We start from the raw sequence: 19,662 nt of genomic DNA on the forward strand, positions 1-19,662 counted from the left end.
TTTATTATTATTATTATTATTATTATTATTATTATTATTATTATTATTATTTTATTGCGATATCCTTAATATTTACAAACTGGATGATTCCTGCTGCACTGTGTGTTTTGGACCAGCAGAGACAGAGACTTCTCCAGTCCTTTCCTCATTACAGCGCAGTGCCTGCGAGGGGCAGCAGAGACCTCAAGGGGGCAGCAGAGAGAGAGAGAGAGAGAGCGAGAGAAGCGGCGCGAGGGAAGATGGCGGGGAAGGGAAGCGAGTGTGCCACTCTTCCGCCCTCACCTTCTCAAGGGCGGAAGTAGTTCTCCGCGCGCTTCTAGTTCCGGGGCAAAAGGGGAAAAAACTCTTAAGCACGTGGGTAAAGGAAGCGGAGCAGCCGTGGAAGTAGGGACTCACGGAGGTTGGTTTCTCGCATTCCGTTCGACGGTGGCTGAGGGAGCCCAAAAGGAGCCCAGAAAGAGAAGAGGACACGCTGCAATCCGCCTGGCGCTTTACGCGCCAGGCGGATTGCAGCGTGTCCTCTTCTCTTTCTGGGCTCCTTTTGGGCTCCCTCAGCCACCGTCTCTTGCTCATCTTGATAGATGATATCCTTCTTCTCTTTCCTATTATTGTCATGATTATTATTCCTATCCCTGTTATTATTATCCCTATCATTTCATCATTGTCCTATTATTCTCCTCATAGCCGCCTTTCGGGATTCCTGACACATTCGTCTGTGGATACAATGATCCTATGTAGGCAAAAGTGGGACTGGGAGATCAGCTCCCATTCGCTTCACCGCCATCCCTCAGTCTAACCAGTGTTTCCCAAACTCTGGCCTTCCAGGTGTTTTGGACTTCAGCTCCCAGAAGCCTCCTCTGCCATCTGGGGAGCAGAAGTATAAAGCACCTGGAAGGCCAGGGTTTGAGAACCACATGCGTGCATTTCCTGAGAGACAGCAATCTCACCTATGCAAGTCATGGCTTCATGGGTGATGGGGGTGTGTTTGAGCTCAGCCTAAGTAGCACATGCATATATATATATATATATATATATATACACATATACATTGCATACACAGTAATTAAGGTTTTGAATGATAGGCATTGGGTTTTCACGAAACAAAATCCCTATTTACCCATGCATTATTAATTATTGAATTCACTGTTACAAATGTGAGGCTACTGGATCAATTAGGTTTAAAGTGGAGAACAGAGAACGTCGTGGAGGATGGCATGAGTTGATATTAACCATGGAGTATATAGGGAGCATTCAGATTTAGAAGCAAAGTAGGAGGCCACTACAGCCGTTGTGCCCAGTCTTCTTAAGAGTCTTAATTTCACAATTAGGCAACAGGTCCACATTACTGTACTGGTTTCTCTGTACATACTGATATATATATATATATATATATGCACATGTATGGTAGTGGCAGTAAGATGGAGCACTTAAACATGATGATGAAAGATGTGCAGTGCTTTTCTTGGGTGTACAAAGCATTTTACTTTATATCAGTAGTCTTTGCTGCAGGGCTGCTTATTGCATGAGGATCTTATGGCTGTTAAAAGTCAGAGGTTGCAAGTAACCTAATGGTTGAGGTAACATTTAAGAAACAAGATTCATACCATGTGTTCTTAACCAATATCTTGCCTCACTGTTGAATCTCGATGGGTCGTTGCGCTTTTCTGTAGCCCACTGGTCAAGCAGCTTGTATGTTTTTTCATGATTTCTTTCACTATCAGCCAAAAGTGGTATAATAAACTTATAAGACTTTATTAATAACGAACCATTTTCAAAGCAGTAAGAGATTCTTCTTGTAGATTTTGGTTTGTCAAATACTTCTTAGATTTGTGAGAACACAGAACTGATTCTGTTTTCTTCTCAGAAGTGTGAAAAATGACATCCCTTGCTCACCAACTGAAGCGCCTTGCGCTCCCTCAGAATGATCCCAGTCTCTTATCTCGAAGTGAAGCTGCATCACTACTGTTTGATTGCAAGGAAGCTGCCAATATTGACAGAGAGACCTTTTTTGCAATAGGTAAGTGTGGCTCTTAAGAGCACTGTCAAATATAGCAAAGGATCAACAGATCTTGGTTTCTTGACTCAGGAAAAGTTGGAACAGGATGTATTTATGTATTTATTTATTGGGTTTATACCTGCCTTTCCCCCAGGATGGGATCCAAGGCATGTATCTCTTATCTCAGGTATTGGTCTGAGTTTGAATGAGCTCTCAAAATGTGTGTGGTGTTCTGAAATGGATTTTGATATCTTTTCTAGGGTGCACTGGCCTGGAGGAGCTGATTGGGATAGATCCATCCTTTGAAACATTTCAGCCAACACTTTTCAGTCAAATGTCTAAAGGTTTGGAGCGCAGTGTGCAAACTAAAGCAGTGAACCAGCAGTTGGATGAAAATATTTCATTGTTCCTGATTCATTTGTCCCCTTACTTCATGCTCAAACCAGCACAGAAATGTCTTGAATGGTTGATTCACAGGTAATCTATTTATGCCTCTTTAAATCTTACAGTGTATTTATCTCAAGCAATCAACTATTCAAGTTGGCCCCCAGCCATAAGGAGGCAACCTTCCAGAGCAGTTCAGAGCTTTATTCCAGCTGTGTACATAATTCCCATTTTGTGTTGCAGTAAGTTTATGGGGGTGGGGACTCTGCATTTATCAGAGTGCTTGTCTACAGCCATAATGAAGATGAACCAAACAGTGCTATGATCTGTAACAAATATTATGGAGTCAAGTTTTTTAAAAAAATTTAGAAACTCATATGTATAACTATTAGAGGTATATTGTGCTTTATTTTGGTTAGGTTTCATATTCATCTCTACAACCAGGACAGTTTGGTTGGCTGTGTATTGCCCTATCATGAGACTAAACTGTTTGTGCGAGTTATCCAGCTCCTCAAAATTAGTGACCCAACTCATAAATGGCATTGGCTCCATCCAATTCAGGTAAAGACATGAAAGATAAATAAAAATGTATGGGAAGTGGGGTTGTCAGTTTGATTATATGTGATTCCCCCCAGTACTTTGGCATAATAACTTATACAGTTAGCTTGTAGTTGGCACACCAAAGGGATCTGCCTATTTTGCATTTTAGCTTTTCTGAGAAGACTATACTGATCAAATCCAGATTTTACCAACCAATATGGATTACATGGCTTTTTGGCCTAATTTTTATAGTTTCCGTGTTATTTTTTCCCTGTGTTCCTACTCTGCTTTTTAGGGTTTCCTTTCCCAGCATAGATAGTTGACTGTACAGTCTTTTAAGACAAAAGTTAGGATCCACCAATATTTTAATTATAGCTGTTCAGCTTTTAGCTGATTTACTCAGACATTAACAATAATGCTAGACACACAATTTTATGTTCACCAAAAGCATCTGCAGTACAATATAAAATTATTTGAGAATTATGCCCACAGTCCATATTGAGTTGGATTGACTTCTCCTTAGACATTTATTAATGACACTTTATCTGTCCTTCTCCAAGGAGTTCAGAATAGAACACACTATCTTTCCTTCTTCTCCCACTGTACCTTCACCTTTATCATCACAACTGTCCTTAAAGATATATTAGGCTGAAAGATTGAGTGTCCCAAAGATACTAATGAGCTACATGGCTGTGGGATCGAAACTTAAGTATCCCCAGCCCTTTTATTTATTTACTTACTTTTTAATCCATCTTTTTCCCAAGATAGGGACTCAAGGCAGCTCACAAGATTAAAATAATATAAATAAAAGCACACAAAACATAATATTAAAACATTATTGGCCAAATTATAACACTAAAACACAATAATATTGAAAGCAGTCAGGAATGTAAGGCTTCAACAACACCCAGCCCACTGAATTACACTTACTGTACTCTGTTTGGGAAAGAACAGCCTGTTGCTCCCAGGTAAATACAATGCCTGGCAGAAGCATTCACTCAGGCTCCTTTGACTTTTTCACATTTCATTACTGCTTGGATTAGTACAGTGCACTCTATATGGAGCTGCTTTGAAAACTGTTCAGAAAATTCAGCTGGTCGAACGAGTTGCAGCCAGATTATTAACTGAGACTGACTAGGGAGAATATAGAACTTTCTTGTTGATACAATACAACTGGCTGCTGATCAATTGAAAGTGCTGGTGATGCTCTATAAATTCCTATCTGGCTTGGGCTCATGCTATTTGAAGTGCTATATTTCTCTTTTGGAACCCAATAATATTTATTTATTTATTTATTTATTTATTTATTTACTTATTTATAGCCTGCCTTTCCCTGGAGGATCAGGGTGGGTTACAATAAAAAATAAAACATAGTAAAAGGATAACATAATCCCTAACCCACAATTTAAAATACAACAGCATAAAAATTAGTTATTAAAATCGCAATAAAAATTACAATAACATTTAATCCCCATTACAATGAGGCGGTTTAAGGGAGAGTCAAGAAGGCATAATTGTGTGACAGTGGAAAGGGCCCATGTATTAGTCTGGGAATGCCCGCCGGAAGAGATCCATCTTGGTGACTTTTTTTAAAGGCCTCAACAGATGTTATGTGACAGATCTCCTCCAATAGGTCATTCCAAAGTTTAGGAGTGGCCGATGAGTAGGATTAGTGCTTTTGAGATCTTCAGGAGAGGAACTTCAGTCGGTCTCACCACCTTCTAAAGCTTGTTTGGTGGGGACAAGGGAGAGGACCTCCTTTGTGCCTCATCCTAGACTTTGGAATTCCTTAGGGAGGCTAGGATGACCAGTTCATTCTTTTTCCATTGTCAAGTCAAAACATTTTAATACTGACAGGCTTGTAGAAACTAACTGTAATGGGGTTTTCAGTTGTGTACGATGCTATTTTGCATCTGTGAATGAATTTTAATGGTTTTAACTGTATATTGTTCAATTATCTTTTATGTAACTTCAATATTTATCCTTTTTATTGAATTTTTGTATAATTTAAATTTGTACTGTTTTTAACATGTGGTAAGCCTCCTCGAGTCCCATTGTTGGGGCAAAGGTAGCATATAAATGAATAAACTAAATAAATAAGCCTGGAATTGAAATGGATTTAATTAACATTGTTACCATCTGAGATGCAACAGATACTCAACACTGAAGGTGCAAAGTATTTTTATTGTAAAGATAAATAAAAACAACCCAGTAGACACTTGTTAATTGCAAGTGTATTTACCCTGCCTGAGTCAATACTTGCTTGAAACATTTTACTAGTGATTATGGCTGTAAATCCTGTGTAAGTTTCGGTTTTCTGTCTGTGAAACCTGGAAATTTTCCCTTTCTAGAACGAATTGCTCCAGTTCTGTCAAGCTAGAACAACAGTTTTCAAGTCTTGCTAAAGATTCTCATACTGAGGCTTGTGCTTTGACTGGGCCTTTCTGATGGTCGATGGAATTCATTTCAGTTCCACATTGTAACACAAAAATATATGATAACGTCAGAGGAAAGTCAGTACTGCTGCAAGGCACTGTATGTGTGAAATTACTGGCATAGTTTCAAAAGCCATTGAATTGAATTCTAGGATTAAACAGACACAAATCCTTTTTGCATATCCTCCCACTCTGAGGCCTTGTTATTCAACAACAGGACAATACACAGATTAAAACGGAAATCACTCCTCCCAACCCAGGGTCACACAGTGTGTGTGTGTGTGTGTGTGTGTATACATACACACACCCCATTCGCTTCCATGCCAGCGTTCTTTGATGATGCCAGCCACCTATACAGGAATAAACTCTTCTAGAACATGCTCACATAGCCCAAAAAACCCACAAAAAACTATGAATTTTAGGACTCACAATGAGGTACTTCCATGAGCTATATTTTGTCTGTATGGTTTGAACTTTGACTGTTCTAGTATATTGATGTTTTACTAATTCTTTGTTTTTGATCTTCTCAATTACAGAAACCAGGAGTCCCTCTTGCAAGAGGAACTTTGATTACACACTGTTACAAAGACCTTGGTTTCATAGATTTCATATGCAAGCTAGTTACAAAATCTGTAAAGGTTGGTGTAATGTTGCACTGCAATACCAGTTTGAACTTTTCTTTACTATCTAAAATTATATACATGAAATGAAACAGATTCTATTAAGACACAGAAAGGAATTATACAGAGTGGAAGTTATTGTGTTGGAGCTCATTTACACTGGGAAGATCTGGAAAATGGCTTTCCCCTGAAAAGTCTAAAATCAAAAGTTCACACTGCTGATACTGTTATTAGGCAGATCAGAAGGTACAAAAAATGATGGAGCATGCTTTGTCCATTTCTTATCTGAGCAGAAAGTACATTGAAAGTATAAATTGTACATATGCATGCCACACATTACCTCAATGTATAATTGAAGGTGAGTGCATTCCAATACCCTTGGCCATGTGCACAGGATCTATGACTACTGTGATAATCAAAGTTTACTCAACATGTCATAGAAGACCTTCCACCTAGAAAAGAGAATGCCATGTCATAAGCTTTCTTAGTTGTATTGTTATCCTAAATGCTTTTTTCTTCCTTGTAGGCCTTTTCAGTACATTCTGGAAGTGTACCACAGATGAGAGTCCTGTTTACTTTTTATGCATCTACAATTGTGTCTGCTCTTGGAGCTGCAGCAAGTATAACTGACACACTGGTCTCCAAGTTGCTTCCTTATATCCAAAGGGTGAGGGCTACAATTTTCTCTGATGCTCCCTCCCCTGTTGATTTCAGCATTTGGTTTCAGAGGAAATATTTTGCAGTTGCTGAAGAGACTTGCATTTTTAATTTGTCACATTTTGAATTATAGTTGTTAGGGAAACAGCTGTCAAAATCTCCATGGCATTATAAGAAAACAGCAGGTTGGCTTTTTCAAGTGATCATTTCCAGTCTCTTACATTCTGTATTAGGTATTAACTCTTTAACTATTTAACCGTTCTTGATTTTCCCTATATTTGAATTGTGCATTAAAATTAATATATTTCTATGAATCCTTCATCCTTATTTGCAGTATGGGACATGTTACAGTCTAGAGCTACGGTTCCCAACCTGTGCTCTGAGGAGCCCTTAGGGCTCTGCTTGCACTTCCCAGATGCTCTGCGGTTGCTCCAGGGAAATGAAAGAAATTAAAGAATAAAAAACAAAAAGCAACACTACTCCTAACCATCATTAACTTGTAAGACATAGGATAGGCCTCTTAGGGGCTCCCCATAGAAATTGATTCTAAAAAGGGCTCTGTGAGTCAAAACGGTTGGGAACCCCTGGTCTAGAGCATCAAGAATGAAAAAAATGGGATTTCAGTGCTGGTTGTACAGGTTTGTGTTCAATTTTGTAGCTGTTGATCATGAGAAATGTGACATTGTTAAAGACTTGTTCTGTTTTTTCATACTTAAATTGTCAAATACATTCCTTTTCTTGCCATAGGGTTTGAAATCTTCATTGGTGGATTACAAAGCAGCAACCTACATGATTACCTGCCAGTTGGCTGCAAAAGTGACAATGGAAAACTCATTAGTTCATTCCTTGGTGCTACAAATCAGCAAGACTTTGACTAAAACACCTTCTCTTATCAAAGAGGGACTAGGCTGTCTGATTGTCTTGCTACAGAGTCAAAAGGAAGAAGATCTTGGGGAAAAGTAAGAACTTGAAAGTTATAGTTTTGAGATAAATCAATCATCAGTCACTGAAACAGCTTTTAAATAAGTTGTTACAGGGTTTTTGTTTGTGGGTTTGTTTCCTGTTTCACAATATTTTCATTCAGGCTGATCATTACTTTTTCCTTGAAAAACGCCATAATATTAACCAGTCCATGAAACTGCTGTTTTCCATAATAGTGGGAAGTGGAAATTGTGTTGAAAGTGTTCTTTCTTATTAAATTTGACACAGGTGGATGACCATATTGTTGGAACTACCTTAAAAAGATTTAGATGCTGTTACACTCTTCTTTTGCTCCTTGAACTCTTTCTTCTTTTACTTTCTTCCTGATTCAACTGTTTATACACAGCACATGCATACACACACTCTTTTGTATGTATGTGAAAGTGCAGATTTTATGCACTTGAAAGAAATGGACTTTCAGCCTTAGTTTAGGGTCTCTATTAAAATATCACTGTCCTAGGAGTTTCACCACCAAGATGCATTAAAATGCAGAAATGAGAAAGCTGGTAGAGTAGTTTTGCACAGCTGGGAAGAACTTTTCCAAAGATTGGCTAGCGGGCCCTTCTTATCCATGGGGGCTTGGTTCCATCCCCCTCTCCATGGCAAAAAAACATGGACGGTTGCACCACATATTGTTCAATAGTGGCAACATGTGCATGGACTCATTAGCTTGTCTGCATGCACACAGCACCATTGAATAATATGGGGCATGGCAATCGATGAGTGGTCAAATCTGTGGATCCTCAGCCTGCCAGTACAGAGAATCCACTGTATGGCCAGCTACCAAGAAAGAACCAGTCTGATGTTATTTTTTGAATATCTCCTGAGACTTAGCTCATTTGAGTGGCTAGGTTAACTGCTTGACCTTAGTGAGTGCTTCCCACAATGGATATGAGAGCAAAAGAGCTGAGTTATCTGGCTCTCCTAGGATGATTGGCTTACTCATGACTTTGGAAGAGTTACAGTATTCATCCTGGTATATTGGCACTTCATAACAGGGCTGGAATGTGATGTCTGCCTAGCTTAGGCTCAATAAAGCTTTTCATGAACTTGAGTGGGCCTAAACAAAACCTGAAAGTTCCATTTGTGAAATAAGGGTTCATCTTTGGGAATAAAAGACTGCTGTAACTGTGTATAGTATTTAAATATCACAAGCTCATAATATTCCATATTTATCAGATAAAATTTGAACCTGATTTAAACTGCTAGTACATTTTTGCTTACCAGCACCCTATTAACAAGGTGCTGATAAATGAGACTTATTAATGTACATGCACAAACACATCTATGATTTTTTAATGTTCTCCCACAGGCCATTTACATATCTTTGTAATGTATCCAACTTGATTACCACCCTTCATGAAATTTCCGCAGACTATGATGTCAGTCCAATTTTGCGTTATATGTTGCCACATCTAGTTCATTCAATTATTTATGGAGAGACAGGTATGTCAATATATATTTGTCACATATAAATGGAATTTAGTTTTTCTACTTTCCTTAGAAATACATTATTTGGGGTCAGTAGTAAGATGTTGTTTATATTGACCTCCTCTGCCAGATGTTGATTATAGAATCATACTGGAGGACCTACAAATGCCTAGAGGAGTATTTTATCTGGGAACCTCTAGGTTCTCAAGCACAACTCTATGGTCAAATTTTGGCAGAGTTGCACTGGAAGACTTAGAGATTCCTAGAGAGAACATATTAATTAAATCTGCAAATAATCAAATCCGCAAAAGTCAAAGCCCCAAATGTGGAGGGCCAACTGTAGCTTGTTTGTTCATCCCCAGTACAAGTCATGGCTAAAGAACCAAACTATGGCTCATTAAAACCATGGTTTGGTATGATGTAAATCTAACTTCTGTATTGTTCCCCTTGTGCCAGACTAGAGCAAAAAATGTTATTGTATGCTGTGCTGTAGAATTAGAGCTCAGTAAACTGACAATGTTTGAATTATTATTTTTAAAGCACTCAGTTTTTGGCTGTTATCTGCTTATTTTCAGAAATAGAAGAAGAATCTGACATGGTTGGTAATCAAATCTCCATAAAACATCTAGAAGCTATAATTACCAACATACCATTAGAAAAAGATATGGATCATTTGTTGGCCTGGTAAGCTACATTCTATCTTTAGTGGTCTTGATAATGTCTGTATAGACGTTGACTCATTTGCCCTCCAAAGCCCATCTCATCATGTGGTAAATGGAAAATGTCTTGATAATTCAATGCTTGTAGTTTCATGGTACTTTTATGAAGCAAATAGCTATATGTGTAAGTCACTCAGGTTTGAGAAAAAAATACTCTGTGTGGAGATCTGTTTTTAGAAAGCAAACAGTGAGCTATCCACAGACAGTACTAAGTTTTAAAATGAATTGAGAAAATTGCTGAAGTAATTACAAGATGGTTTTGTTGCTTTAGCAGACAGCTGTTGTACATGTGATCTGTTTGTGGGCTTCCCATAGCCAAATGCTGATGAAAGTAGGGAACCCTGGACTGATGCGAGTCCATAACCCATTACCTGTCTGTTTCCTGGAAAGAAAGAAACAGTTATACTCAATACACACAGATATGATGCCAGTTTCTGGCATATTAAAAAAAAAAGGTTGTGTGTCCCCTGTGTCAGAGACCCTGAGATTCACTTCAGTAGGTTGTCAGCTTTTAGGGAAAGCTTTTGGGTTGTCAGTGTTAGAATAGATAGGGCTTTGGTTTGATCCCTCATGGATTATGTCATTTTCTCTCTTTTCTCTCTCTTTTCTTGCCACTTCAGTAAATTTCTGGAAGAATACATCTCCTGTGGTACAGAGTGTGATGGTGATCCTACCAAAATGACTGAGATTAATAAAGAACTGCTTCCTTTAATCAGATTTTTTGAAAGGAAGTAAGTAAAGATAAATGTGTTGCCTATTAAGCCAGTGTCTTTGTTTATATCAGTCAGTGGTCTTAAAAATTGGTACTAGAATATATTTATATGTTTACCTGTGTATAAATCTGCTTTATTCTTCATTTTTATCACACTTCACAATTTTCCAAACAGTTGGTGGGCCAGGTGGACAAGTTTAGAAGCAGATAGAATTTGTTAAAACTGAGCCTTAGTAAAAAGTGCTAGTTCAAAAACAGATGGAGAATTAATTGGTTGAAACTGTTTTCTTAATCTCTGTCCTCTAGTCAAAAAGAAGACCTTGTAGTGCCCTTTAAATTCCTAAACTGTAGTGAACCTTGCCAAAAAAAAGAAGAAGAAGAAGCATATCCTATTTTCATTGTTGAGAATGGGTAAATCATGTTGTGGATTGTTTTGACTTGGATAGTGCTAACATAGGGGAGCAAGTCATTTTTCACTCTATTCCATGTCAAGCTTACTAATTAAACAGAGCAGTGAGGAAACTCTTTATGTGAGAGTCCATCCCTTTGTTCTGCTTTATCTCTTACCCCTTCAATGAATCCACACTACCACCTAATTAATGTAACAAGATACAGTGGATCCTTGGTATCCACTGGGGTTTAGATCTAGGATCCTCTGTGGATACCAAAATCCATGGATGCTCAAGTCCCATTAAATACAATGGCATACTAAACTGGTATAAAATGGCAAAATCAAGGTTTGCCTTTTAGAAATATATATATATATATTCTCAAGCTGTGGATGGCTGAATCTGTGGATAAAGAACCTGTGGATATGGAGGGCCGACTGTAAGTGAGAGAAAACATTTCTGGTAACAGATTACCAGTTTTTTCTTTGGACAAATCAAATTTGTAAATTTGCACTGCCAGTCTGTAGGAAGCCATCACAGAACTTGTACTGTAAAGTCATCTTAATGGAATATCTGTTGAAGTGGCACATTCTAATGGTGTCCATCAATTTGAAAGTAGCTTTCAGGCATAAACCAATGGTAGAGCAGGGCTGATAATTTATGAGCCTCCTCCTACTGTTGAACAGAAATTTCAATATGCCAGTTCTAGCTAGCATAGCCGATAGTAAAGGATGATGCAGCCCAGCATTGTCTGAAACCTACACATGGCTCGCCCCCAATACAGAGTATGGAGTTTGGTGCTCTTGTCTTCAAAACTAAATACAAAGGATAATTTTTGTTCCTTGTTGCCATTTGCATTCCCAGCTACCACTGCAAGTATATTGCTGGAACCCATTGAAGCTGTTAAAATATTGGCAGACTGTTTAGAATCAGGAGCAGAAGAACTGTGTGATGAGTTGAAACTGATTTGCATGAATGAAATAGAAATATATAAGGAAAATAAAAAATATAAATAGAAGCTATATAAGGAAAATCAGGAAAAGGTCTTTCAGGAATATTTATTTTTCCTTCAGTTTGAACAATAGACATTTTTGTTTCTATTTATTTAAACTTTAATGCCCTGCTTTTTAAAAAAAAAACCTCAGGGTGGCTTACAACAGTGAACTGAAACAAATATGATAATATAAAATTACTGAAAATAACAAAGTGAAAAACATGTATCCAAGCAATTAGCAACTTCAAGCAGTAAAAACAATTCAATACAGCAAGTTAGAAATGGATCAGTAGAAGAATGTAAAAACTATTAGAAGCACAGCAGTTGCCTCTTCAAAGCCAGAGGTGGGAGGCCCAAAGAATGCACACCAGTCAGCCAGGGTTTCCTGTCATCTCTGCTACTGCCCTATACTGTTTTATGTATAAGGACTTCAGCATCCAAACCATATATTACATGAGGTCAGGTGTGGAGTTTTCCACTTGTGGTATCATGTTGGCACTTAGAAAGTTTCAGACTTTGGTGCATTTCAAATTTTGGATTTTCAAATTAGTGGTGCTCAACCTGTATCTTTGTTAACAATGTGAAAAATTATAATAATAATAATAATAATAAATTTTATTTGTATGCCGCCCTTCCTACGATCAGGGCGGCTCACAACAGTAAAAACAACAATATCAAAATACAATACAACAACTATAGTAAAAATACAATAAAATGTACAATGTACAATACATAATTATACAACTCAATCCAACAATAGAAAATAAAAAGAAGACCCCATGGCCCAACCTCTTGGCCACGAAAAGAGGAGGGAGGCCCGCAGGATATCTATTCGGGGAATGCCTGCTGGAATAGGAAGGTTTTTAAGTCCTTCCTAAATTGGGCCAGGGTGGTAGACGAGCGGAGCTCTGTGGGCAGCGCATTCCAAAGGGCTGGGGCAGCTGTGGAGAACGTCCTCCGTGACGTGGAGGTTAACCTAGCCCCAGGCACCTTCAGTAGCTGCTGCCCGGTCGATCTGAGGGTGCGAGGCGGAATATACGGGGAGAGGCGGTCCTTTAGGTATCCTGGGCCCAAGCCATTTAGGGCTTTATAGGTGATAACCAACACCTTATATTGAGCTCGGAAACGAATAGGCAGCCAATGAAGGTCCTTTAAGACCGGTGTTATATGGCTGGTCCTGGAAACGCCAGTGACCAGCCGGGCTGCCATATTCTGCACTAACTGCAGTTTCCGAGTTTGGTATAAGGGTTGCCCCATGTAGAGTGCATTGCAGAAATCCAGTCTCGAAGTTACCAGAGCGTGTACAACAGTTTCTAGGTCCCTCTGGGCCAGGTATGGGCGCAGCTGGCGAATCAGCCGAAGCTGATAACAGGTGCTCTTGACCGTCGCATTCACCTGAGCAGTCAGGTGAAGCGACGAGTCAAGAAGCACCCCCAGACTGCGCACGGAGTCCTTCACCGGGAGCGTGACCCCGTTCAGGACAGGTGGAACCGCCGCCATTCCTGGACCAGGAGAACCTACCACAAGTACCTCCGTTTTCTCTGGATTCAGTTTGAGTCGGTTTTCCCTCATCCAGCCCATTACTGACTCCAGACAGGCCACGAGAGGAGAGACGCCATCCCCAGTCACTGCATCAGTCGGAGACATAGAGAAAATAATTTGGGTGTCATCAGCGTACTGATAACCCCGCGCCCCATGTCTCCGGATGATCTCTCCCAGCGGTTTCATGTAAATGTTAAATAGCATGGGAGACAGAATGGCCCCTTGAGGGACCCCAGTTTTAAGGGGCCTCTCATTGGAGCACACGTCTCCCAGCTGCACCATCTGGGACCTCCCAGAGAGGTAGGAGCGGAACCACTGGAGCGCAGTGCCCCCGATCCCCACCTCTGCCAGGCGTCCCAGAAGGATACCATGGTCTATGGTATCGAAAGCCGCTGAGATGTCCAAGAGCACCAACAGGGACACGCTTCCCCTGTCAATGCCCAGACGGAGATCATCGACCAAGGCGACCATGGCCGTCTCAACCCCGTAACCCGCCCGGAAGCCAGTTTGAAATGGGTCCAGATAATCCGTTTCATCCAAGACCGCCTGAAGCTGGATAGCAACTGCCCTCTCGATCACCTTTCCCAAAAATGGTAGCAGCGAAACTGGCCGATAATTATTATGTACCAGGGGGTCAAGGGAGGGCTTTTTTAGGATCGGTTTTACGATGGCCAATTTGAGATCCGATGGAAATTGCCCATCCCTCAAAGATGAATTAATTATCCGGCGTAACAGTGATGTTACCGCCGGTCCCCCCTGGGCTGCTAACCACGAGGGACAGGGATCAAGAGAGCAAGTCGTTTTCCGAACACTTCCGAGGATCTTGTCCACATCCTCGGTACTTACCAACTCAAACTGATCCAGTTTAACGTAGTCCACGGAGGCTCTGGACACTTCTACCCTAGGTTCTGCTATAACGTCGGCGTTCAGACTTTCGCTTATACGAGAAGTTTTATCCGCGAAAAAGTCGTTAAACAAGTCGCAGCAGGCCTTAGAAGGTTCAAGGATCTGGTTCAGGGTGGGAGGGAGCTGAGTTAGCTCCCTAACCACCCTGAACAACTCTGCCGGACGTGACTCAGCGGACGCAATACGAGCACCATAGAACGAATTCTTTGTTGCTCGTATTGCCTCTCCATAGTCCTCTAATAACTGGTCTAGGAGAGTCTTGTCGTCTAAGCGGAGGTGTTTGCGCCAACGGCACTCTAGCCGTCGCAGAGCTCGCTTCCTAGCCCGGAGATCTTCCGTATACCAGGGCTTTCGTTTGGAAGCGGGCCTGAGAGGGCGCTTGGGAGCGATCCTGTGTATAGCCCTAGAAAGACCGGTATTCCATATACCGGTGAGGGCATCAACAGAGTCGCCGTCATTTCCAACCGTGAACCCCTCTAAGGCTTCTTGGAACCTCTCAGGTTCCATCAGCCTTCGAGGGTGGACCATCCTAACAGGTCCACCACCCCCGGGGGGGATCTGGGTAGAGGCCTTGATTTTCACCTCTACCAGGAAATGATCCGTCCATGACAGGGGGGAAACATTATCTATTTCCGCCCACGGATTCTCCGCATCCGAACAGAAGACCAAATCGAGAGTATTACCTGCACAATGCGTTGGACCCTGTATCAGCTGAGACAGGCCCATGGCCGCCATGGTCTCCATGAATTCCCGAGCCGCACCGGATGGAACGTAGCTGGCTGTGAGGGAGATGTTGAAGTCGCCCAGGACAAGGAGCCTGGGCGTCTCCAGCATCAGTTCAGCAACCAGCTGTGTCAGCTCGTTAAGGGAGTCCGCTAATGCACGGGGTGGCCGATACACTAACAGAATCCCTAGACTGTCCCTAGCCTTTAGGGTCAGGTAAATACACTCGATATAGGAAGTCTGACGGATGTGGTTCCTGGAGAGGGTCACGGTGTTCCTATGTACCAAGGCCACTCCCCCCCCCCCCCCGCCCACCTAACCTGCGCTGGTCCTTCACCGAGTACCCAGCAGGCAGGGCCTGAGCCCACACAGCATCTCCTTCAGGCCCCAGCCAGGTCTCGGTAATGCAAGCCAGGTCACACTTCGAGTCCTCCAACAGCTCCTGGAGGATGTGGGACTTGTTGTTAAGTGACCTGGCATTGCACAGGAGCAGCGACAGGGTTTGTGGCACGGTTGGAGAGACCCTCAGGTCCTTCAGGTTGGGAGGGGGACAGGAAGGCGAGATAGATATGATGCATCTGTCACGTCTTCCCCTGGAACGGAAGTCCCTTCTCCCACCGCCATACCTCCCCCTGCCCCACACAACCTCTATTGGAGCTCCGCCCACCAAGGTGTTGTCCCTGGCCCAGGCATCCCCCGCATCCCTATCCTCCCCCCGCCCCTCTATGGCTACTAGAGGAGCAGAGGTTAGCCACTACAGGCATCCTCTGCTCCCAGGGCCAATCAAAAGCCTCCCACACTGGTGCTGCGCAACTGCGCAGATGCGCAGTTGCAATGCCCCTCAGTCCGTGGGCGGTCCTCCCGAGGCGGTGCGCAGATGCGCACCTCCGACACCCCGGGAGGAACCGCCCGGCAGAAGAGCAGTCCCAGCGGCGGCGGCGGCAGCGGTGGTCCGGCGTGGAGGGCAGAAGGGGGCGTGTCAGAGAGGGCCCGGTCGCCCGGCTTTATCTCCGCCGCTCTCACCTGGCGGAGTTCCTCCCTGGCTTCCCCCCAGGTGGTCCTTAAAGGGCCCCCGCGCCTAAAACTGGCCGCCATTATTTCACCTCTCCCAAAATTTTAGAAACAGGCTGCCTTGGAATGTTCCCTAAAATACAATGTCACCTTCTTTTATCTATGGCAGATACCCTAAAACACTAGATTTGGTTCTTGAGGAGTATCTGAAGGATGTTAGAAATCCAGTGGAGCAAGATCTCTTCCACCAGTTTATTTCCCTTTCACTGAGTGGTGGTAAATACCAGGTGAGTCTAAGTAATGCTGTTATGCAAAAATTTTCTTTTTTCTTTGCTGCCATTGCCACTTTAAAGATAATGGGGGTCATATCTGTCTACTTTTTAAACTGAACTTTTGGATGTGAGGGCAATACAGCTGCAACATCTATCACCCCGTTGATCGCTAGGGTTGATTCGGCTGATCTGGCTGGCTAGGCGGGTGTCTTCCTCACTAGTCCCTGTGCATCCCTCCCAAAGCTGTGTGCTTGGTGGAAGAGGACAACCATCCCAGATAGAAGGAGCGTACTGATCTTTGGTCAAGATATACAATAGCTGTGCTCCCCTGCTAGAACCTCCAAACTGAACTTGGAGCTCCTTTGGTTTCCTATGATCAATGTTACTAAAAAGAAACCACTTATATATTCTAAACTGTTGTCATTACACGATGACATGAATCCCAGCATTATTTCTGTGTTGTAATGGCTACAATCATAGAGTTTCAATAGCCTATTTAATTGAGATTAGTTTATATTGAGCAGCCCTAAGAAAGATAACCCTATTACATAGATCAGTGATTCTGATTGTGTTTATGCAGAATCCTGTGGGCCCTTAAAAGGGATTATCGATGAAATTAGTAATGATGGATGTACCTTCCAAAAGATAGGATGTTCAAAGCTTTTTTCATCAGGTACAAAAGAGCAGTGCTTGTTCTTTAAGCTACAGTTTTAATTGAGAAAACCAGTGGAGTTCTATGAGCCTTGCACAAATTGAATGGGTGATCTAGAATCCTCCCCCATAGATGGAGACAGACATGTCAGTGTAGAAGGATAGAAGGATACTTTAAGATGAAATTTTGGTTTCTGGTTTATTCCATTCAATAATTTAGTTTCAGGGTTTTGTTTTGCTTGTTTTTTTAAAAAACTGGTTTGCAGTGTTTCACTTTTTAAAGATCGCTGAGAAGTGCAACTAGTAATTTATTTGGAATGGATGGCTAAACAGGTTATGTTGCTGTTGCAACTAAATAATCACACACATAACAACCTCTTCTGCACATCATACTAACCTTTCTTACCACTTTAGTCCTGTTTGCATAAGCAACAAAACTTCCACAATTCAGCATTTAAACATAGCTTCCTGTTGCTTCCAATTAAACATCATTTTCTATGAGAAATAAGGCTGCAATTACGTACTTCCAAATAAGCCTCAGATTAGTAGCAAGGTTCAAAGCTGGTTTAAATCTGGCTTCTGATGCTGGAAGCATTTCACTGTAGTTTGCATGAAACATCCCCATGTTTAAAGTGGTGAATCTTGCCTCATTTTGCTATTCATATGAGGGTCTAATGGATGAGGCACAGGCACCCATCTGACCTATAAGCTCAAATATTTGGATATCTGGTAAATGCAAACAAGACCAATAATTACATTATTTAGATCACTTACATGCTAGCACATTTTGTCTTTTATTCAAAAATGTTTTATTCTGAATAATTTGTGTAGCCTGTTAATAGTACAATTTTAAAAATATAACTTAACTATATTCTTAGTTTCTAGAAGATTCTGATACATCTCTACTACTTAGCTTGAATCATCCGCAGCCAGCAGTCAGGGTTCTGGCTGTTCAGCATCTGAAGGAAATCATCAAAGCATCACAGGTTGGTTCCTTTTCATCTTTACATTTGAGTGCTTGTCTGTAGTTCCTGGGTGGCTGTACTTTTCTTACTAAGTTTATGTTTTTCTTGCTTATAGCCTTCCCATAGGCATATAGTGACCACTGTGTGAACTGAATGCTGGCTTCAGTAGACCTTTGGTCAAATATAATACAGTGCACCCTCCCCTTACGCGGGGATCCATTCCAGATTCCTCTGCATAAGGGGAATTCGAAGTAATGGGGCTCGCGCCCGTGGTGCGTATCAGCGCAGCCGCACACCCGCACCATGAGCACAGGCCCCTTCTTCTGGGGTGCGCAACAGGCTCTTCCAGCGTGGCTTTCAGCATATGCTGAAAGATGCGTATGGCGCGCCCACATAAAATGCAGGTGCGCTGGTAATCTAAGTCAACACTCCAGGAATTGATGACAGAAAGACAATTGTTTACAATAACCAGAAGTAAATTCTCAATGTTTATTTTTCATTTACTCTATATTTTATTTCGAAACTAACTGTAGGAGACAGATTTTCAATTTCTTCACATTGATATGAAGTGTGCAATGTAGTGTATTAATGTGAGCAATAATTTTGATAGATCACTGCCACACAGGAAGTTACCTTTACAGAGTCAGCTGGTCATCTAGTTCAGTATTTTCTTTATACACTGGGAATGTGTCTCTCAGGTTTAAATTAGTCTTTCTTTGGTCTACCTGGAGATGACAGGGATAGTGTTTGGGGCTTCCTGCACATGAAATATGTGCTTTGCTGCTGAACTATGGCCATTCTGCTGTTCAGTGCCAAAGTATTAGGAGGGGAAAGGTACAGTATTCCCATTATCTTTCTTCTCCTCTCTTTATTGAGGCTTGTGCATAAAGTGCAGTTGGTATTGTAAAGCTAAGAATAAGAACATTGGAAAATCTTTGGATAATTCTAGTTTGTGGAGATGCCATAAGACACCTAAAAGTCTTAGCTTACTACTTCAATTATGATTCCATGGCCCGCTTGGCATATGGCTTAAGCCACATGAAATATATAATTACAATAACGATATTGTGTCTGCTTCTGAATAAGATTTATTTTCATTAAGTTTTAGTCTATGATAATCTAATTTACTTTTCAAATGTTTATTCCTCTTCCCTCTTATTTTTTTTTAGGAGGGCTTTCATGATTCTTTCATAGAAGAGGCAATTGTAGCACGACTTAAAGATGATAACTTAGAGGTGGTTATGTCATCTCTTGGTACATTGGAGGTATGTCTTCACCTAGAGGATCAAAAAGTTGTTGGTATTTACAACTAGTCAGGAATGCCTGGTTTAGACAAAAAAAACTACATATTGTATCTCTGGACAACAATTCATTATTAGGTCTTTCCATTGTAAAACAATGAATAGAATACAAAAGCAGATTTGATCTCTGTTTTTCTAATTATTCCTATTCCTAGGCCAGGGTTTGTAAACCATAGGCTTCATGCTCCTTCACAACTACCGTTTTTGTGTTCCAAAAAGACCCCTTCATACTCCCAAAGCCTCTGGAACCCCACAATATTTTTTTTTTATTTCAGAAGCAGAAAAAGTGATAAAACGGTAATTCAGTTTGCTGTTTAGATTTTCCCATCCAGCCCAAAGTCCTGGAAGTACAAAGCAGAAGTAGATTTCCTGTCAATTCTAGTTTGCCCCTTTGGCTAAAAAATGTGTCAGCTCACTACAGATTTGAAAACTG

At 41.3% G+C, this 19,662-nt stretch overlaps 1 protein-coding gene across 2 annotated transcripts in view; it reads left to right on the plus strand.

The window, feature by feature from the left end:
* The first annotated feature begins 299 nt into the window (after positions 1–299).
* HEATR1 (HEAT repeat containing 1) overlaps positions 300–19,662 on the plus strand; it is a 57,279-nt gene continuing 37,916 nt past the window's right edge. Inside the window, exons 1-13 of one of the 2 annotated variants that reach the window (XM_089529859.1) lie at positions 300–400; positions 1,865–2,017; positions 2,257–2,473; positions 2,800–2,941; positions 5,892–5,993; positions 6,502–6,642; positions 7,380–7,591; positions 8,926–9,059; positions 9,620–9,728; positions 10,384–10,494; positions 16,210–16,327; positions 17,842–17,949; positions 19,098–19,193. In XM_089529859.1, the coding sequence (XP_089385985.1) occupies positions 1,876–2,017; positions 2,257–2,473; positions 2,800–2,941; positions 5,892–5,993; positions 6,502–6,642; positions 7,380–7,591; positions 8,926–9,059; positions 9,620–9,728; positions 10,384–10,494; positions 16,210–16,327; positions 17,842–17,949; positions 19,098–19,193 (1,632 nt within the window). In that variant the 5' untranslated portion in view covers positions 300–400; positions 1,865–1,875. Of the gene's footprint in view, positions 401–647; positions 735–1,864; positions 2,018–2,256; positions 2,474–2,799; positions 2,942–5,891; positions 5,994–6,501; positions 6,643–7,379; positions 7,592–8,925; positions 9,060–9,619; positions 9,729–10,383; positions 10,495–16,209; positions 16,328–17,841; positions 17,950–19,097; positions 19,194–19,662 lie in introns of those variants that run through there. The other variant, XM_089529860.1, reaches the window with a different exon arrangement.

Source organism: Sceloporus occidentalis, unplaced genomic scaffold (assembly GCF_023333645.1).
Source record: "Sceloporus occidentalis isolate IW3139 unplaced genomic scaffold, rSceOcc1.0.p SCAF_6, whole genome shotgun sequence".
NCBI classification, from domain to species: domain Eukaryota; kingdom Metazoa; phylum Chordata; class Lepidosauria; order Squamata; family Phrynosomatidae; genus Sceloporus; species Sceloporus occidentalis.